The sequence below is a fragment of the Pinus tabuliformis genome, chromosome 9 (genome assembly GCF_031772625.1).
Source record: "Pinus tabuliformis cultivar Carrire ecotype Pingquan chromosome 9, CPIR1, whole genome shotgun sequence".
NCBI classification, from domain to species: domain Eukaryota; kingdom Viridiplantae; phylum Streptophyta; class Pinopsida; order Pinales; family Pinaceae; genus Pinus; species Pinus tabuliformis.
In genome coordinates, this window is record NC_142307.1 from 933,383,575 (window position 1) to 933,402,710 (window position 19,136).

General features: G+C 42.1%; 1 protein-coding gene across 2 annotated transcripts in view; it reads left to right on the plus strand.

The window, feature by feature from the left end:
- The window catches only part of RPC14 (RNApolymerase 14 kDa subunit), a 171,599-nt gene that overhangs the window by 91,929 nt on the left and 60,534 nt on the right, over positions 1-19,136 (plus strand). For both annotated transcript variants that reach the window (XM_089439707.1, XM_089439706.1), the window contains one exon: positions 1,938-2,014. In XM_089439707.1, the coding sequence (XP_089295833.1) occupies positions 1,938-2,014 (77 nt within the window). The remainder of the gene's footprint in view (positions 1-1,937; positions 2,015-19,136) is intronic.

Here is a 19,136-nt window from a genome sequence, read left to right on the forward strand (position 1 = left end):
TAAATACACAACAATTCCTATCAACAAAACCCTACTCTCCTAATACCCTTAATCTGGCCTTGCACCCAGCCTCAGTAATTTTCCCCTCCTGCTGTCTCTTTGGTGCCATAGATTCACACAGAGGTGATCCGATGCCCAGACCAAGCCTCAGTCTCAATGTGCTGGCAAAGATTGCTTAAAAAGGGGATCACAGAGTGGGCTGCTGCTGCCAAATTGCATTTTGCTAACAAACAATCCTCTGCTGCTCAAACTGGGGTTCAGGAGGGTTTCCCTGTCACCGTAATTCAGCCCTTATATGAACTTCCGAAATAACTCAGTTATGACCTTCGCTGCCCTAAAGAACCACCTCAGCCAGGATCCGCTGTCACAAAATGACCACCAGAAGGGATCCTCTGCCACCAATAGAGCCTCCAATGCTGCCACAGATGAGGGTGTGGCCACAGAACTGCCTCAGAGATGAACCGCTATCACAAATGGCCTCAAAGTCCTTCTGCTGTCACAGGTAAGTGCTTGAGAATGGGGCCGCTGGCTCAAAGAATAACTTCGCTGCCCACATCATGCCAGAAGCTCTTGCTGTCAAAGAAAGTTAGCCCTCCAGACCCTACACATCCTCAGGTAATGCCTCAGGTGAGGACACTTCCACAGAAGACCGCATCCAAATGGGCTGCAGCTTCAGGGAGAGAGAAACATGGGTATTTTTGCTGCCAATGAGTTCCCTAGAATCACAAAAAAACACCTTCACTCGGAGATAAATACCATATAACCCTTGTTGCCTCAGAATTTCCCCAGAATAGATGAGTGCTGCCATAGAAAGTTTGCTAAACAGAATAAAGAGAAAGGATTGTCTTGGGTGGAATCTTTCACACTGAAACCAACCAAAGAAAAAGGGGTCTTAAAACCCTCAGGAGCATGAGCTCACAATTCAGAAAGATCAACAATCCATGATGATGAGAATAAACTTCCTCCTCTTATATAGTTTGTCTTGGGTATTTCTTTCCCTCCTAAAGTCAAATTTAAGTTAACTTTCAATTTCCCTCTAAAACCACCTTTTAATTTTTAATTATCTAATATTTACTTTATAAAATGGCTTTCATCCCTAAGTAACATTAAATAATAACCCCCCTTATAAATTAGACTATGGCCCACGGGAATTAGATAGGCCACTAAGTCATTCTGGGCTTCATTTCGAAAGGGACATTATACAAGGGGGTATCTTATCCACTGGTAAAGACACCCAGAAAGTGAGCATGGTTCACATCATCCACTTCTCTAAACCCAAATGGGGGTGGTTGGGGTTCAACTTCGAGTTCGACATATTTAAATATACTGTTTGTTGGACACGTGATATGGATTCTCAAAGCATCCTTTCTTTACACTATTCCATGAACAAGTGATTTAGAGGAAGATATTTTTATGTGCATGGAATTTCATTGTCATTATTCTCCCGCTTTCAGGTCATTTGGACATGACTGTTGAGAGGTTTTATCCAAGAATGTTTGATTAACATCCAATATGGATTGTGATATCCAAGGTGCCTTCTACGTTCTCAGCATAAATGATGCCCTTTTGTGTATACAAACAATTTTAAATCTTTATTATGTTATTCAAGAGGTTTGGAATTTTATGGCATAAGGATTGGAACCCTTACTGCCCACAATATGCTTACAACTACACTTTCAATCAAATCTGACATATTCCTATCTTTCAACTCAAGTCATTTGCGAAATCACATGATTGTCTTAGTCTCAATTACTTTTGCAGTCTTGTATTTTTTTAAATATTAATATAAAAGTGTTCTGGTTCCGAAACTCTGAATACTAAATTAGGAGAAGTAGCTACTGCAAATGCTATTACAGTTGTTTGATATTCACTTTTGTTTTAAACCAGTGAAATATTATCTTCTGGTGATTAAATAAATATGTTTGTAATGGTTGCAGCCCAAGGGTGGAATTTTGTGGCTATAGTATCCCTCATCCTTCAGATAATCGGGTGAATATTCGAGTTCAAACCACAGGTAGTTTACTTTGCTCATTTCGTTTCCCTTTCCTAAGTAATATTGGTTATGTGTTGCTCCTTGATGTTGTGCATTGGTGGCTTCGTATCTTACATGGTTTCCTTAGGTTTTATGGGATATTGTTGCTGAGTACTTAATGTGATACTCCTTGAGATGGTGCATCCTCGCTCTAGGGCACATGCCTTCGAAAATTGTTTTGCATCAGATGGTTGAGATTTATTGTTGAGAAGCTCTCCATTGTTATCAGACCTGGACCAATTGACCCTAGAAACCAGAACCAGACAAAAACAAGAAACAAAACTGGACCATAAAAACCGGTAAACCAAGAAATACATAAAATAATCAAATTTTGAAAATAAAATATATTCATGTGTATCCATGTGAATCCAAACCATTATGCACAAATATGCAAAGTTTCTCATGTATTTAGCAAGGGGGCATATAACCCAAAATAGCATTGGGTGCAATTGATATTTGAACAAAAATTCATCAACAAAGAGGCTCTAAATGACCTCTAAAATGCAAAAGGAAGCATAGTACTAATTAATAACTATAGTCTAGAGTCTAGACTCACTCTACAATCTAATCATATCAGAGAGTCTAGACTCTTTGGGAGAGGTTGGCCAATTTTTATGTTAAAATTGTAGCTCTGATAGGTGTCTCTGCATAGGTCTTGTGTCCAGACATGCAGTAGATATCTTGAAAATTTACTTATTTCACCTTTTTTTAATTCTTCGTGAGTCCAAACTTAGGAAAAACATGATAATTAATCTAATTAGTTATTATTGGTTTTGTAACTCAGATTTCTGAAGTATATAACTTTGGAAATTAATATTTCCGTTTGACAAAACCAAGAAAGTGATAAGACCAGGCCTTTGATATTTTCTTTGAAGATCTCAAGGAGGAAATAGGGTTATGAGAGAAATTGTAAATTGCTGGAATGAGTGGGTAAAGGACACATTGTAGATCACATCGAGTGAGAGAGAAGAGGGTCAATTTGGGTGAGAAGGAAGGTCGAGTAATTGAGAGAAGATACCATCTTGCTTAGATAAAGAGGGGCGGTTGCTTGGCCATACTGAGCAACAAGAGAGGGGCTGAACCCTAGGCCGTGTTTGCAGGAGAGAGGCTGAATATTGGGGCCAAGTTTCCTGCTAGAGGAGAGGCCAAACCCTGGGCCGAGATTTCTTGCTTCTGCTGTGCATAATTTTTTAGAAGCCTAGCTGTGTTAGTTGCGTGCAGATTCTAGATCTAAGTTTTTTTTTATTTTTTCAATAAAAATAAATTTCTGGGTATAAAAATTTACTGGCACATTAATTGTTGGCTGGGCTTAGAGAAACTAACATGGTATCAGAAATTCAAGTGTTACATAGGTTCAAGGTCAAGTGGGTTTGTGGTTTTTCTAGGTTTTTCAAACAAACAATTATTCAAGGGTTTGATTTACCATGGCAACCAGTTTCAAGGATGAAGACAAGTTAGGAGCCTCAAACTATCTTTAGTGGAAAGTTTGGATCATAGTTTCTCAAGGAGAACAAGTTTTGGAGGTTTGGTAACTCCACAGTGGTTGTGCCAGTGTCATATCCTGTTGCCCTAGATCTCCATGAGGTGAAAGAAGCAAGGGCACAAAGGATCATCTTGGATAGGGTGAAAGATCACTCGATTCCCCATTCGTCTGAGAAAAAGACTGCCAAAGAGATGCGAGATGCATTCACCAAAATGTACTAGAGTGATAACTAGAACTGGCAGATGGTGCTAAAGCATAAGATCTACAACACCAGGATGTCCAAGGGAGAGAACATGGCTTCTTACATTACTAGGCTCACGCACGTGAGGGATGAGATGCCAACTGTATGGGAGACAATCCTTGAATCTGAACTACTGCGTATAGCCTTGAATGGTCTTACAAAGTAATGGGATGTATTTGTAAACTGCATTGTGGAATGAGAGCATCTCCTATCTGGGAAAGGCTGTGGGATAATTTCACAAAGGAGCATTGAAAATTGTAGCAAGTGGAAGGTCATCTCTGGCTCATGCCGTGGCCAAAAAGACCATAAGACCTTTGACTATATAGCGAGTTCTTGGAGATGGTGAGATTATTTCCAATTTGTGGGAATAACTTCATGAGTTCATGCATAGTGTTGGAGGATTAGTTACATGGTCCCTTCTTTAGTTTGACTAGAGGATCGAGTGGTAGTTCGAGTTTAGAAAGGACGAGTTGGGAACTTCAATCATTGATTGAAGGAAGGACGAGTTATAACTCCAATGATGATTGGAGAGTGAATTAGTTTGACTCAATTAACTAGTTAATCACAACTCAAGTTTTAAATTTGTAACTTGCCTATTTTAGCATGGATCGAATCTATAAAAGAAGGATGAAGGCACATGTATTTTTCATTGTTGAGTGCACAAGCTTTTGTGTGAGAGATCTCTTTGGTTGTGGAGTGCGTATTGAGGAGGCTTTCTTGTGGAAGAATTGCACTAAGAAATGGGAGGCAATTATGCGCTAGGATTTAGGAGTTGCGTCCTAAAGAATAAGAGGCCCTTTGCACTAGGAAATAGGAGGCTTGTGCGAAAGGAAATAAGGCCAGGCAAACCATAAGGAAGCAAGAGTTGAGTTGGTGTATTTGCAGGGTGTTTCAGGCTAGTTCAGTACAAAACAAGTTTGTTCTTAGTGAAACAAATTACCTTGTAATTGATTCAATTGCTTAATCAATAAAATGCTACAACGAAGAAGAGGGTTTTCCCAGTTGGGTTTCCCATGAAATCAAGTGTGTAAATTTGTGTGACTGTGTTTTTATCTTTGCATTTATATTCCGCTACTTATCAGTTAAGAAATTCTGTAGCCTGGGGATAGGAAATTTGGTTTTAGTATTGGTTGCCTTGTTTCGGTTATTCATTAAGTGGTTGCAGAATTTCGTGGAAAATTAATACGGTATCACAACAGAGATTAGTATAAAGACTGACACCAAGTTGATCATTAGTGAAGAGCGCAAATCAGAGTTTTGAAAAAGCAATTCTTGGGATAATCAAGATGTCGGTTCAGGGATTGAGGGCAGATCACAGTTTAGAGGGAGCCTCTAACTTTTGCTATCAGTATTGTTGGAATATCATGGGGTGCTCGAGTTTATAAAGTAGGCTCAAGTTCTACCTCCAAATCCCCAATAGTTGGCCCACCATAACAAGAATGCTACCAAGGCGAGGAGGATCATTCTAGAAAGGGTCAAGGACCATATCATTCCTCATCTCCATGGGAAGAAGACAACATTTGAAATGTTTAAAGCCATATTACATATGTATCAGGGTTCCAGTGATGTCAGGAAGTTAGCTCTCAAAGAGAAGCTAAGAAGCTAAGTCACATGGCCCGGGGATATGGGACACACAGGACACGAAGATTCGAGTGTCTGACACGGGCACGTTGATCCTCTGGTACATGACACATTATATATATATGTATGTATATTAAAAATAGATATTTCTTACACGAATTCTCATTCATGATACAAATGCAGACATAGATCTAGATTCTACATTGTAAATTTAAAATTTGTAAGTTTTACAAAGCAACGTTATGCATACAAATATAATTGTGACAGATCCATCAATGATCCAATAGGAGAAAGAAAAGAAACTTCAAATTGCAATTTTCTCATTAAGTCATCAAAATCAAAATGTGTTACATAGGTAGTAGCAAAGCCAATGGCAAATAGAAATAGCAAATACAAAACAACTACAAGCCTCAAGTTAATAGATAGCTCATGAGTAATCAATCATCATCATCAAAATCAACATGACTGTCATCATCATGGTCACCACTGCTCTCCTCTACTGCATCCTCCTCAGTATCCAGTGTCATCTCTGCATCCGCTGGTGTGGATGATGACCCCTGCACTAGCTCATTAACATCCAAGTTGGCCAATGGCAACTCAACATTGATGTCCAAACCCATATCATCAGGAAAGACATCCCACATCTTTGTCTTTCCCTTCAACCACTCATCTCTCTGCCTGCAACAAAGACGAAGGTTGATGTGCACATACACCATTGTATCTGCCCTGAACTGCTCAAGCCTTCTCTTCTTGACACTATACAAATTCTCATATGTGCTTCAATTCCTCTTGCAATAAGAGGATGAATTCACCTAAGTGAGGAGCCTCATGGCTAATTGCTGTAGAGGAGTGCTTGTTGCCCCATGATTTGTCCACTAAGAATAAGGCTTCTTAGCCCCTTTATCTCTAATCACATCATACCTTGCAAATCGACCAGTGCCAGTGGAAAACTCTGCAAAGGCATCCTCCACCTCATCAAGGGATGCTCTATCCTGAAAAATCCGCCTCAATGCATCCTTCCTCCCCTGTGAAATTTCACCATCCATGTGAGGAGGGAATCTATGGGAAGGTCCACCATTCAACCACTCATGGCTGTAGTATTTTGGGTTCAATGAGTGAGCCAAACAATGCAAAGGTGTGCAATTCTTGTCCCATTTGCTAACAAGAATATCTTGTATGGTGGTGAAGAAGGCCTCTGATGATGTCTCATACTCGGGGCACTCACTCTGTAAAATAATGGTCCTCACAGACTCAATCATGGAATCCCATCCCTCATAAACCTCTCTTAGGATGGGTTGGTTTGTATCTGCAAATCGTAGCAAAGCAATGATAGGGTCCATGATCTTAACAAGTAGATGCACCCTCTCCCACCAACCATCATCTAACATTGTGTCCTTCACTCTTTTTGAGGTTGCTTGATCTGTCTTTCTCCAAAAAGACCAAAAATCTGAAATAACCATGGCCCCAAGAGCAATCTTGACCTCTTTCAATCTCTTCAACATGATAATGAAGAGGCAAACCGTGTATCTGCAATCTTCAACAATGATAGATTGGTGTACTCCTTGTAGACTGTGAGGGCATTTGTATGATTTTGTACAAAGTTGCGGATATGCCATGCATACTCAATACTTCCAATCCAAAGCACATCAGAAGCAATCGATTTAAGTGCTAAATTCAAGGAATAGACAATGCAAGGTGTCCAAAATACTTGTGGATATTTAGATTCCACAATCATGCCAGCAACCTTGCAAATAGTTGCATTATCTGTAATGATTTGTGCACAAGAATTAACACCTACATCTTCAATAAATTTAATGAACAACTCACCCATATATTGTGCATCCTTGTATTGTCCAAGTGCATCCACTGATTTCAAGAAAATTGGTCCATTCAAGGAAGAAGACATGAAGTTGATAAGTGGGTGGCGTGTTGGATCTGTCTATCCATCAGAAACAATACTAACCCTAGATGTTGGCCATGCTGATTTAATAGGCTCAAGCATTTTGTCCACCTCTTTCTTTGTCAACAATGTGGTTCTAAGCTTCTCTGACCCAGGAGGCACATACCGTGATGGAGCCCCTTGACTTAGAGCTCGGTATATCTCAATAAATAAAGGTGAGCATGCAACATTAAAGGATATGAAGTTCTGATAGAAAAAGAAAGCAATGGTGAGATCAAGGTCTTCTTGTTTTTCTTTCTGAAAAATCTTGTCCATTGGACCAAGTGCCACTGCCTTTCTTTTTGCTGCTTGACCCACACCCTCACCAAAACTCTCAAATGGAAATTTGTTGCTGCTTTTCCTCAAGAATGAAAGGGGATCATCATTCTTGTTTTTTTTAGATGATGCAACCACCCTTGCCGCACCAACATTGGACTCTTTTTCCATTTCTTTCCTCCTAGCTAAAGACACCTATGTACACCTATGTACATGCTGCAATTCCACAACTTGGTAAGGCCAACAAATGAGCTTTCACATGGTCATAAGTGATCATGAAATGATTGTTGCAATAGAGGCATTTCCAAGCAACATTGCCTCCTCCCTTCAACATGTTGCTTGGTCCTTTCTCTCTCGTGACATACTTCCACAAGGGATATTTGTTTTCTTGAGCCTGCTATCTTTCTAAATTAATTCTTCCCCCAACATTTGAAGCTATTGCAGCCCCACTTCAAATAGAGGGAACACTTACATACCCTAATGAAATTGGAACAGGAGGGGCATCACCAATGGGGACATTCTTCCCCTTCCTTTGCCCCTTCCCTGTTGCCCTTGATTGAGCCATGAACGCTGTAAAAAGATAATAAAAAAATGCACAAACTTGTAAAAAAAATGCACATGCAAACCGCTGTAGTAAAAATGCAAAAAATATGCAAAATGCACTCACATGTTGCTTGAATCCCCTCCAAAATGCTTCCAAACCATTTGTTAGTCGCTCCCACACACCCACAGCAAGAGAGCCACAAAACAATGGGGGAGAAATGAGCCAAAAGTGGGCTTTAGGGGTCACATGACACACTTTTCCAAGGGATTCGTGTCCCAAAATTGGGATTCATGTCCTGAAATCGGGACACGTTGGGACACGACCAAGGGGTACGTGTCCCATCGAATCCCACAAGTTGGATACGCTGGGACACGATTAGAGGACATGTGTCCCATCGAATCGTGTCCGATTCGTCAGATTCGGGACACGACCGGGGTTTTGAGCGAATCCGGTTTCTTAGCTAAGAAGTATCAGGATGAACAAAGGACAACCTATTGTCACATATCTTTCAAAGTTCACTTAGGTTCGTGTTGATTTTGCACTGTTCTATGCTATTACAATCACTTTAGCCTAGTTCTTTTCGTCAATTAGCAAACAATTCAATCTTCCAGTAACAAATAACAATTGTAGATAGAACAGTAAATGCAATGACAATAGAAAACAATGAAGGGCAACAAGGGACACAAGATTTGGGCAAAGACCGGGGAAAAACCCCACAAGAGGGAAAACCCTTTCAAATCCTCCTTGTTAGATTGTCATAAAATGTTCAACAAAGAGTATAATGTTTCAATTCATCGATCAAGAGTCAAAGACTATCTTTGGACTATCCAACAAAATCAACCAACCAATATCCAAATGATGAGCCAATAGTCAAATACGTTCCAAGTCAAATCTTGTCAAAGTCAACAACAATCAACAACAACAAATGATGCCCTAACTAGTCCTCAAGTCAATGGTCAGCAACCCTCAAAAGTCTCAGTTAAATTGTCAGTGGGTGCGGCCTTGCAAGCTGGTCAAAGATCAATCAAAATAATCCCAAATTCCATAGTCAAACTTGGTCAATGAAGAGAGAAAATTTGTTGTCAAAATTTGCGGTCCACAAAAGTCAAATTGCCCCAAAATCCTCAATTTGTGTGCCAAAGAATGCGACCTCCTCAAACAGATCCAAAATTGGTCAAACCAAGTCAAAGTGACAAGTCAAAGATGGTCAACGAGCTGGTCAAACTATCCCAAACATAAGTCAATGCAAAATTTCAGATTTTCCTCCAAAGTCCAAAGCCTTTGCATGTGTGAGAAGAAGACCTGCAATTTTCAAATGTATGAACCAATCACAAGAGGAGAGAGAGAAGAATGAATGAGTTGATGTGATGCCAAATGAGGTTGACTTGTCTTGTATTTATATGCTTCCTTGGAGACCTAATTTGTCCTTTAGGCCGACTTGTACTTTTGTGCACTTGTGGGTTTTCACATTAAAAATATATTTTTCCTTGACCAAATTAAACTCTTCCAAGGGCAAAGAGGGTCTTCTCTAGATGAGGAAGGCTGTCCAAAGGAGGGAATTTATCCCTAAGTTGCCAAATTAACACTCCTTCTTAGCTAGGGAGAAATTTCCAACCGCATCATATGACCCATCTTAAATGTCTCGTCATCATCAAGTCAAGTGTCGTCACTGCTCATCCTTGCTCATGTTTGCTCATCTGCTGAACACTCGAGAATCTAAAAGAAGAAGATTTTGTCATCATAGGGGAGCTCAAGCTACCACCCTTTATCAATAGGTGAGATCTACTTACCGCAAGGGCAAGGATCATACTCTATCCTATTGACCTGTGACAATAGGCTAGATTGACTTAAGGATCACACTTTGGAGTTTGTCCTATTATCTAGTGACAATAAGCGAGATCGACTTAAGGATCACACTCTGTCATGTTGTCCATTGATCCTCCATCTAGACCCTAAAGAGTCAAGTGGTAGAACACTTGCATCCCAAGACTTGAGTGAAATCGACTTACTTGGCCAGGTAAGGATCACACCCTATCTCAAGTCACCTCAACCCATTAGCCAGATGGGGAGTACCAATCCCAACAAGCCCATCTTGTGGCTAGGATGCCAACTGGTGTATACTTTGCCAAAGCGACAATAAGCGAGATTGACTTACCTCAGGGGTAAAGATCACACCCTATCCTATTGTCTAGAGTTCCCTCAACCCCAGGAGTCCTTACTGCTCCTTTCATTGCCTTGGGAGCTCAACAGGGGGGAAGAGAACGCTTAGTGTTCTTGATCAATTGAGACCCTTACCCAGGAGGGTTACATCCATAAGTCCAAGCTTCTCTTTGAAGACCAAGAACTTCCCTTTTGGCAAAGTCTTGGTGAGTATATCCGCTGTTTGCTCATTAGTCGAAATGTGATGGAGTTTTACTACTCCTCTCTGCACCATATCTCGTATATAGTGATACCTGATCTCAATATGCTTGGACTTGTCATGAAATACAGGGTTCTTTGCCAATCGAATCCCACTCTTGTTGTCACAATATATGACGGTTGTATCTAGGACCTGCTCTAACAACTCTCCAAATAGGCTTCCTCAACCAGACTGCCTCACAGCTAGCCATGCTAGCAACAATATATTCTGCCTCGGCCTTGCTCAAAGCCACAAAATTCTGTTTCCTTCTGATCCAAGATATCATGGTGGAATCCAAACTAAAACAACACCTTGATGTGCTCTTCCTGTCAATAACATTTCTGAGCCAGTCAGCATCAGTGTACCCATGAAGTCATACATTTTGGCAGTATATCTCAGACCAAGGTTTAATCGTCCAATGCTGTTAATTTTAAGTATGTTCTATGCTTAGAGCAATTTATTTCAATTTTCACAGTTAGCTCAATATTTTTTCCACATTAGCAATCACATCAGCATTAAAGTAAATTGTAGATAGAACATAAACATAAATCGCAGAAGACAAGCCAAGACAAGAGGACACAAGATGTGGCGCTAGCCAGGTCAAACCTCAATGTGGGGAAACCCTTGATCAATTCTTCTTATATGTTCTTCAATAGTTCAGCAGAGAGAGAGAGAGAGAGTACATTTACAACAGAAGTCAATACGTTGACTTATCTTAAATAAGAGCATAGATCATCTCTAAGTAGATGATACATGAGGTAGCTGAACTCAGTTGAAGACATGCTGCTTCAACTGATTCTACCAGGTGACTCAATCACCTAACATAGTGCCGCACCTTGTCATCATGCTGCACCTCACTGTGCTGCATCGTGCTGCACCCATCATCACTATGCTGGACCTCATTACCATGCTGCATGCATCATACTGCTGCACTATGATTGCTTGCTGTCCTATGCAAGCATCATGTCCTTGCTGTCCCATCATTTATCATTGCTGTGCCATGTCATAGCTTGTTGTCCCAAGTACCAAGCTCCAACAAGCACCATGTCCTGCTGTACCACTTACCATGGTGCTGTCCCTTGCAGCACCATGGTGCTGTCCCACTATTTAGCATTGCTACAACTGTCCCAATATGCTTTTGCTGCCATTAATAAGATGACCCACATGTAGTTTGGCCGTAGTTGCCAATTTTAACACTCCCTCTCAACTAGGGAGAACTCCATCCGCTGATCTATATGTCTAACAATACTATCTCTGCCATCAGTGCCCTGCGCTGTTCTGCTCTGCTTTGCTGAGCTCTGCTCAGTTCTGCTCTGCTTAGCTCAGTTCTACTCTGTTGAGCTGTGCTCTGCTCAGCTTAGTTCTGCTCTGCTGAGCTCTGCTCAGTTCTGCTCTGTTGAACCATGAAGAAGAAGAATTGATTGAGAATGTCTCATACCATTCTCTACTGACCCGAAGTCAGTTTCATCTGAAGAGAGTGTGTCATATCACTCTTACTGACCCGAAGTCAGTTTTATTGATCCCAGATGAATATCACAAGAGAGTGTCTCAAACCACTCATACTGATCCTAGATCAGTTTCATTGATCCCAGATCAATGGAGGTCATCCTAGCATAGGGAGTATGATAGATACAACGATGCGTCCATCGATAGTACTACTATGGTCCCTAACCCCATTTCCCTGCACATTGATATGAGAGGTACTTCCCATGAGTCCCAGACTACATGGGTAGGATGCCTCGACAGGAGAACTAATCATCCTGTCCACAGGAGAACGAATCATCTTGTCCATTGGTCGCCACAGGAGAACTAATCATCTTGGCCCACAGGAGAACTAATCATCCTGGCTCACAGTCGCCATGGGAGAACTAATCATCCCGGCCCACAGGAGAACTAATCATCATGTTCCATAGTTGCCACGAGAGAACTAATCATCCCAACCCACAGGAGAACTAATCATCCTGTTCCATAGTCGCCACGAGGTATCACAGGGAAAGGTTGAACCTGTCACCTTGTACATAGCGCACCACCAGGGGAGGGTGAGTCGCCCTGTGGTCGTATGTCGCTCCAGTAAGTACCCCAAGCCCCCCAGAGCTCCCAGGGCTCAGTGCATGCAACATGTAGGACCCTTATACGAAGGTCTCTCAACGACTTCAAGTCGTTCGGGAAAATCACAGATTTGACCTTTCCCCAGGGCTTTGACAAAGTGTCTGTGACCTGTACATCTGTCTTAATGCGATGGAACCTTTTCGCTCATCAACTTACCATATCCTAGATAAGGTAATATCTGATGTCTATCTACTGGAGTAATCATCGAATACAGGATTCCTCAATAATCGAATCCCCCCCTGTTTTTCACAAAGAATCACAGTGGTTTTCATCATGAAACAACTCACTGATGAGCTTCCACAACCAGGCAGCTTCACACGAGATCATACTCGTAGCTATGTATTCGGTCTTGACGGTGCTTATAGCAACCGACTTCTGCTTCCTGCTCATCCATGATATTGAAGCAGAATCCAGAGAGAACCAACACTGAGAAGTGCTCTAGCGATCCTCCACACTGCTTGCCCAGTCAACATTCGAATAATCATGCAGCTTCATATTTTTGGCAATGTATCTCAATCCATGAGAGATTGTGCCCTGAAGATATCTCAGAAGATTCTTGGCACCAATCTAGTGAGGCTCAACCAAATATGAGCTCATCATGCTAACTGCAAAGCATATATACGGAGGAAAGTTCACTAAGAACATCAATGCAGATGAGTTTATGAAACTCAGAGGCATGTCCCAAATCTGGTCTGGTATCACCACCATATAACTTCTGAAAGTTAAGATCCTCGAGGTAGTCACGGGCTTGCAGTTTACCATTCCATATCTGGAATCCAACTCCCTCTTATTTCAGAAATAGGTCGTCCTCAGAAGGTGTCGGTATGAGAGGTCTATCACAACCTTCGAGCAATGGTTTGGATTGGTTTCACTCCTAGTGAATCTCAGCTTCATCAGACAGCTATCAATCCTCTCATACTATGCCCGGGGTGTTATACTTCAAGCCATAGAGGGCTTTCTTCCACCTGTATACATGAGATTCCCGATCATGAATCTCAAACTCCTCGGGTTGTTCCAAACCTGTGGACCTGCTACATGAGGGGAATGGTCCCCTTGTAAGATTTTCCTTCGGTACATCTCAGTCATGTACCTTCATGCTCTTCTTGAATTTAGGCATTTGAGTCACCATTTGACTCATATCGGGTAGGGCCCCATAAGTAGACCTCTGGTGCTATAGATCAGATGTGTCAACTGATATGGTCCCCAATGGACCATCCCGCAACTTGATACAAATTGCCAACCCTGAACTCAAAATCATCCTAGAAAGTTTTATTTTTTAAACACGTACCTTTCCATCGATGAATGCCACCCTGAAACCTTTGACTTCCATTGCCGAAATGGACACCAGGTTCTTCTTACGATCAGGGACATAAAAGAGATTCTGTAAGTGAATTGAGTTACCCTCATTCAATTGAGAGGTAACATTCCCTACACCCTTTTCGGGATAGGTGGCATTGGTTCCAAGTATAATCCCACGATTGTTTCCATCTCTACCAAATTAGAGAGAGCACCCTTCTATGCGATGGAGTGCCTTGAAGCACTACAATCAATAAGCCAGATTCCCAAAGAATCTAAAGGAGAGGGCCAATACAAGATAGCACTTCTTTATCTTATCAGAAACAACATTTGATTCTTCATACCTGGGGTTCCTTGCTTTCTTGAAGAGTCAGTCGTTACCTTGATGACCTGCACTGTCATTCCTCTGATCATTGAAGATGTCCCTGGAATGATTGTTATCATCATCAAGTGATGTGTCCTTGCCATTCAGACACTCCTTCGCATAATGGCCGAACTAGTTATCTGCCTTTCCTTCCACCCTAAGATTCGGTCTTCCCAATGAAGTGATCTATAGGTAGGCCATATTCTACTGCGCCATTTTGATAATATTCTCTGCTTCGATTTCACCCTCGGTGAATTTGAAGAGGGATGAGGAACCCATTGATCCTTTTGTCCTTTCCTAACTGTCTTCGGTGATTGCTCTTTCACTCTTGCTTGGGCATTGTCTTCACCTCAGCTCTGATACCATGTTAAGTTTAGGTATGTTCTATGCTTAGAGCAATTTATTTCAATTTTCACAGTTAGCTCAATATCTTTAGCAATCACATCAGCATTAAAGTAAACTGCAGATAGAACATAAACATAAATCGCAGAAAACAAGCCAAGACAAGAGGACACAAGATGTGGCGCTAGCCAGGGAAAAACCCCGAGGTGGGGAAACCCTTGATTAATTCTTCTTATATGTTCTTCAATAGTTCAGCAGAGAGAGAGAGAGATAGTACATTTACAACAGAAGTCAATACTTTGACTAATATATTATCTCTACATGAGATCAGTTGAAGACATGCTGCTTCAACTGATTCTCCAAGGTGACTCATTCACCTATCATGTGCTGCATCTCGTCCATATGCTGCACCTCACCGTGTTGCACCATGCTGCACCCATCATCACAATACTGGACCTCATGCTGCTGCTGTCCCAGTGTTTACCTAGTGCCACGACTGCACCATGCTATGCCCATGTGCTTACTGCACCATTGATACTTTGTGTCCTAGTTGCACCAAGTACTATACTGCTATCCCATACAACACTCTACTTGCAACTGTCCATGCTTTACCATGCTGCTGCTGTCCATGATTCTTCATGCTTGCAGTTGTCCCATGTTGCATCATGTTTTACCATGCATGCTATAATACCTCATCATTGCCATGCTGTCCCATTGCAACACCTATGTCTAGCAATACTGATCATAAGTATTGTTGTCCATTGCTGTTATGACTGTGTTCAGGTTAGGGCTACCACACAGTCAGGAGATAAGTCCTTTTAGGACTGCAGTTTATCTTGAAGAGTTTTCCCTCATGCCACACTGCCATTTGAAGGTTTTGTCCATCCTTGACAGTCCTTGACACAACCTCAGCTGTGTGCTCTGGCTTGCAGCCTAGCACAATAGCTCGCTGTAGCACTTCGCCTTCCCAAATGATACCCAAACAACAACGTTACTTTCCTCATGAACTCGGGCAAGCAAACAACACTTAGCACAACAGCTCGCTGTAGCACTTTGCCTTCCCAAATGATACCCAACAAGCAAACAACACTTACCTGCACTCAAACATATACATATATAGCCCTGAATCTCTCCTCCTTGTGACTGCGGTTTCCTTGTCTTGCTGCTGTCCATGCCCACGTTGCTTCATGCTATGATAAGGTCCCTTCTATTGCGGCTAAGGCCTTGACTCAGGGCTCCTCTTGACAACAGTTAGGGCTTCCTCTTGATAGTGGTTTAGGGCTCCCATTAGCTACGGATAAGGGCCTTCCCTTTGTTGCGGTTAGAGCTCCCTTTGCTGCTGGATTAGGGCCTTCCCTTTGTTGTGGATTAGGGCTCCCTTTGCTATGGATTAGAGCCTTCCCTTTGCTGCGGATTAGGGTCCCCTTACTGCGCATTAGAACTCCTATTGACTGCAACTAGGGCTTCTTAGATCTGCGGCCAGATCTCCTCCAAGACTGCAGCTAGGGCTCTCCTAGATGACTGCGTCTAGGGCTCTTTTAGATGACCCTCTCCACTGCGTCTTCCTTGAGAGAAGACAAACCCAAAACAAGTGGAGAGAGGGAGATCATGAGAGTTGTGTTCTCAAATGATTCAAGGCACCTTTATTTATACAAAAACGTGGAGCACATGAGGGGTTTATTTGGTTGCTGGCTGACCTTGACGAATTGTCCCATAACACAAATAAATTCATATCTCCATGAATACTTATCGAAATCGGATGATCTTTAGATCAATCCTACACCTCTTGATGAGAGGGATCCAAGAAAAATATCAGCTGCCATTAATAAGATGACCCACATGGAGTTTGGCCCCAGTTGCCAATTTTAACAGAAGAGCTCCCCAAGAAGATGAGTGTCTAAATGACTAGAAGTCCTACTTTATTTATACTAAAACGTTGAGCACAAGTGGGGTTTATTTGGTTGCTGGCCGACCTTGACGAATTGTCCCATAACACAAATAAATTCATATCTCCATGAATACTTATCGGAATCGAATGATCTTTAGATCAATCCTACATCTCTCGATGAGAGGGATCGAAGAAAAATACCAGCTGCCATTAATAAGATGACCCACATGGAGTTTGGCCCTAGTTGCCAATTTTAACACTCCCTCTCAACTAGGGAGAACTCCATTCGTTGATCCATATGTCCGACTTTACGATCTTTGCCATCAGTGCCCTGCACTGCTTTGCTCTGCTCTGTTCTTCTGAACCATGAAGAAGAAGAATTGATCGAGAATGTCTCATACCATTCTCTACTGACCCGAAGTCAGTTTCATCTTAGAGTGTCTTAAATCACTCATAATGATCCCAGATCAGTTTCATTGATCCCAGATCAATGGAGGTCATCCTAGCGTAGGGAGTACGGTAGATACAATGATGCGTCCATCGATAATACTATTATGGTCCCTAACCCCATTTCCTTGCACATTGATCAGATGAGAGATACTTCCCATGAGTCCCAGACTGCATGGGTAGGATGCCTCGACAGGAGAACTAATCATCCTATCCACAGGAGAACGAATCATCTTGTATCACAGTTGCCACGGGAGAACTAATCATCCTGGCCCACAAGAGAACTAATCATCCTGTTTCACAGTTGTCACGGGAGAACTAATCATCCCGACCCACGGGAGAACTAATAATCCTGTTCCACAGTCACCACGGGGTATCACAGGGGAAGGTTGAACCTGTCACCCTGTAAATAGCGCACCACCAGGGGAGGGTGAGTTGCCCTGTGGTCGTATGTCGCTCCAGTAAGTACCCCAAGCCCCCGACAGCTCCCAGAGCTCAATGCATGCAACATGCAAGACCCTTTTACAAAGGTCTCTCAACGACTCCAAGTCGTTCGGGAAACTCACAGATTTGATCTTTCCCTGGGGCTTTGACAATCTGTGTGTGACCTGTACATCAGTTTCAATGCGATGGAACCTCCTCGCTCACCGACTTACAATATCCCATATAAGGTAGCATCTGATGCCTATCTGCTGAAGCAATCATTGAATACGGGATTCCTCAATAATCGAATCCCCCTTGGTTGTCACAAAGAATCACAATGGTATTCATCATGTGTACAAATAGCTCACTAATGAGCTTTCACAACTAGGAAACTTCACACGAGATCATACTCGTAGCTATGTATTCGGTCTTGGCGGTGCTTATAGCAATCAACTTCTGCTTCCTGCTCATCCATGATATCGAAGCAGAATCCAGAGAGAACCAACACTGAGAAGTGCTCTAGCGATCCTCCATACTGCCTGCCCAGTCAGCATTCGAATAATCATGTAGCTTCATATTTTCGGCAGTGTATCTCAATCCATGAGAGATTGTGCCTTGAAGATATCTCAGAAGATTCTTGGCACCAATCTAGTGAGGCTCAACCAAATATGAGCTCACCATGCTAACTGCAAAGCATATATACAGACAGAAGTTCACCAAGAACATCAATGCAGATGAGTTTATGAAACTCAGAGGCATTTCCCAAATCTGGTTCGACATCATCACCATATAACTTCTGAAAGTTAAGATCCTCAAGTTAGTCACGAGCTTGCAGTTTACCATTCCACATCCGGAATCCAACTCCCTCTTACTTTTGCAAGTGAGAGGGTCTGCGGCTGTCTGAAATAGGTCGTCCTCATAAGGTGCTGGTATGAGAAGTCTATCATCCACAACCTTCAAACAATGGTTTGGATTGACTTCGCTCTTAGTGAATCTCAGCTTCATCTGAAAACTATCAATCCTCTTATATCAAACCCGAGGTGATTTGCTTGAGGCCATAGAGGGCTTTCTTCCACCGGCACACATGAGATTCCTGATCATGAATCTCAAACCCCTCGGGTTGTTCCAAACCTGTGGACCTGCTACATGAGGGGAATGGTCCCCTTGTAAGATTTTCCTTTGGTACATCTCAAACATGTACCTTGATGCTCTTCTTGATTTCAGGCATCCCAGTTACCATCTGACTCACATCGTGTAGGGTCCTATAATAAGTAGACCTTTGGTGCTATAGATGAGATGTGTCAACTGACATGGTCCCCAATGGACTTCCTGCCAACCCTGAACTCAAAGATAAAAACATCTTTGAAAATTCTATTTCCAAACACGTACCTTTCCATCAATGAATGCCACCCTGAAACCTTTTGACTTCCATTGCCGAAATGGACACCAGGTTCTTCTTGCAATCAGGTACATAAAAGAGATTCTTGTAAATGAATCGAGTTACCCTCATTCAATTGAGGGGTAACACCCTTTCCAGGATAGGTGGTGTTGTCGCACAGATTGTCACGACAACGCTCAGACTGGGGGCTGTCACCCTGATCCCCGATCTCTCCGTTTAAGCCTGTCTCCTGCGGCTAAGGGGGGTAGACCCTATAGGAAAATGGATGACCAACTGTGAATCTGTTGGGTTGGGAGACACGAAGAAACAAGCACTAAATTGATTTTTTTTTAAGTTTTAATAGACCAATGCCTTATGAGATAAATGATTAAACG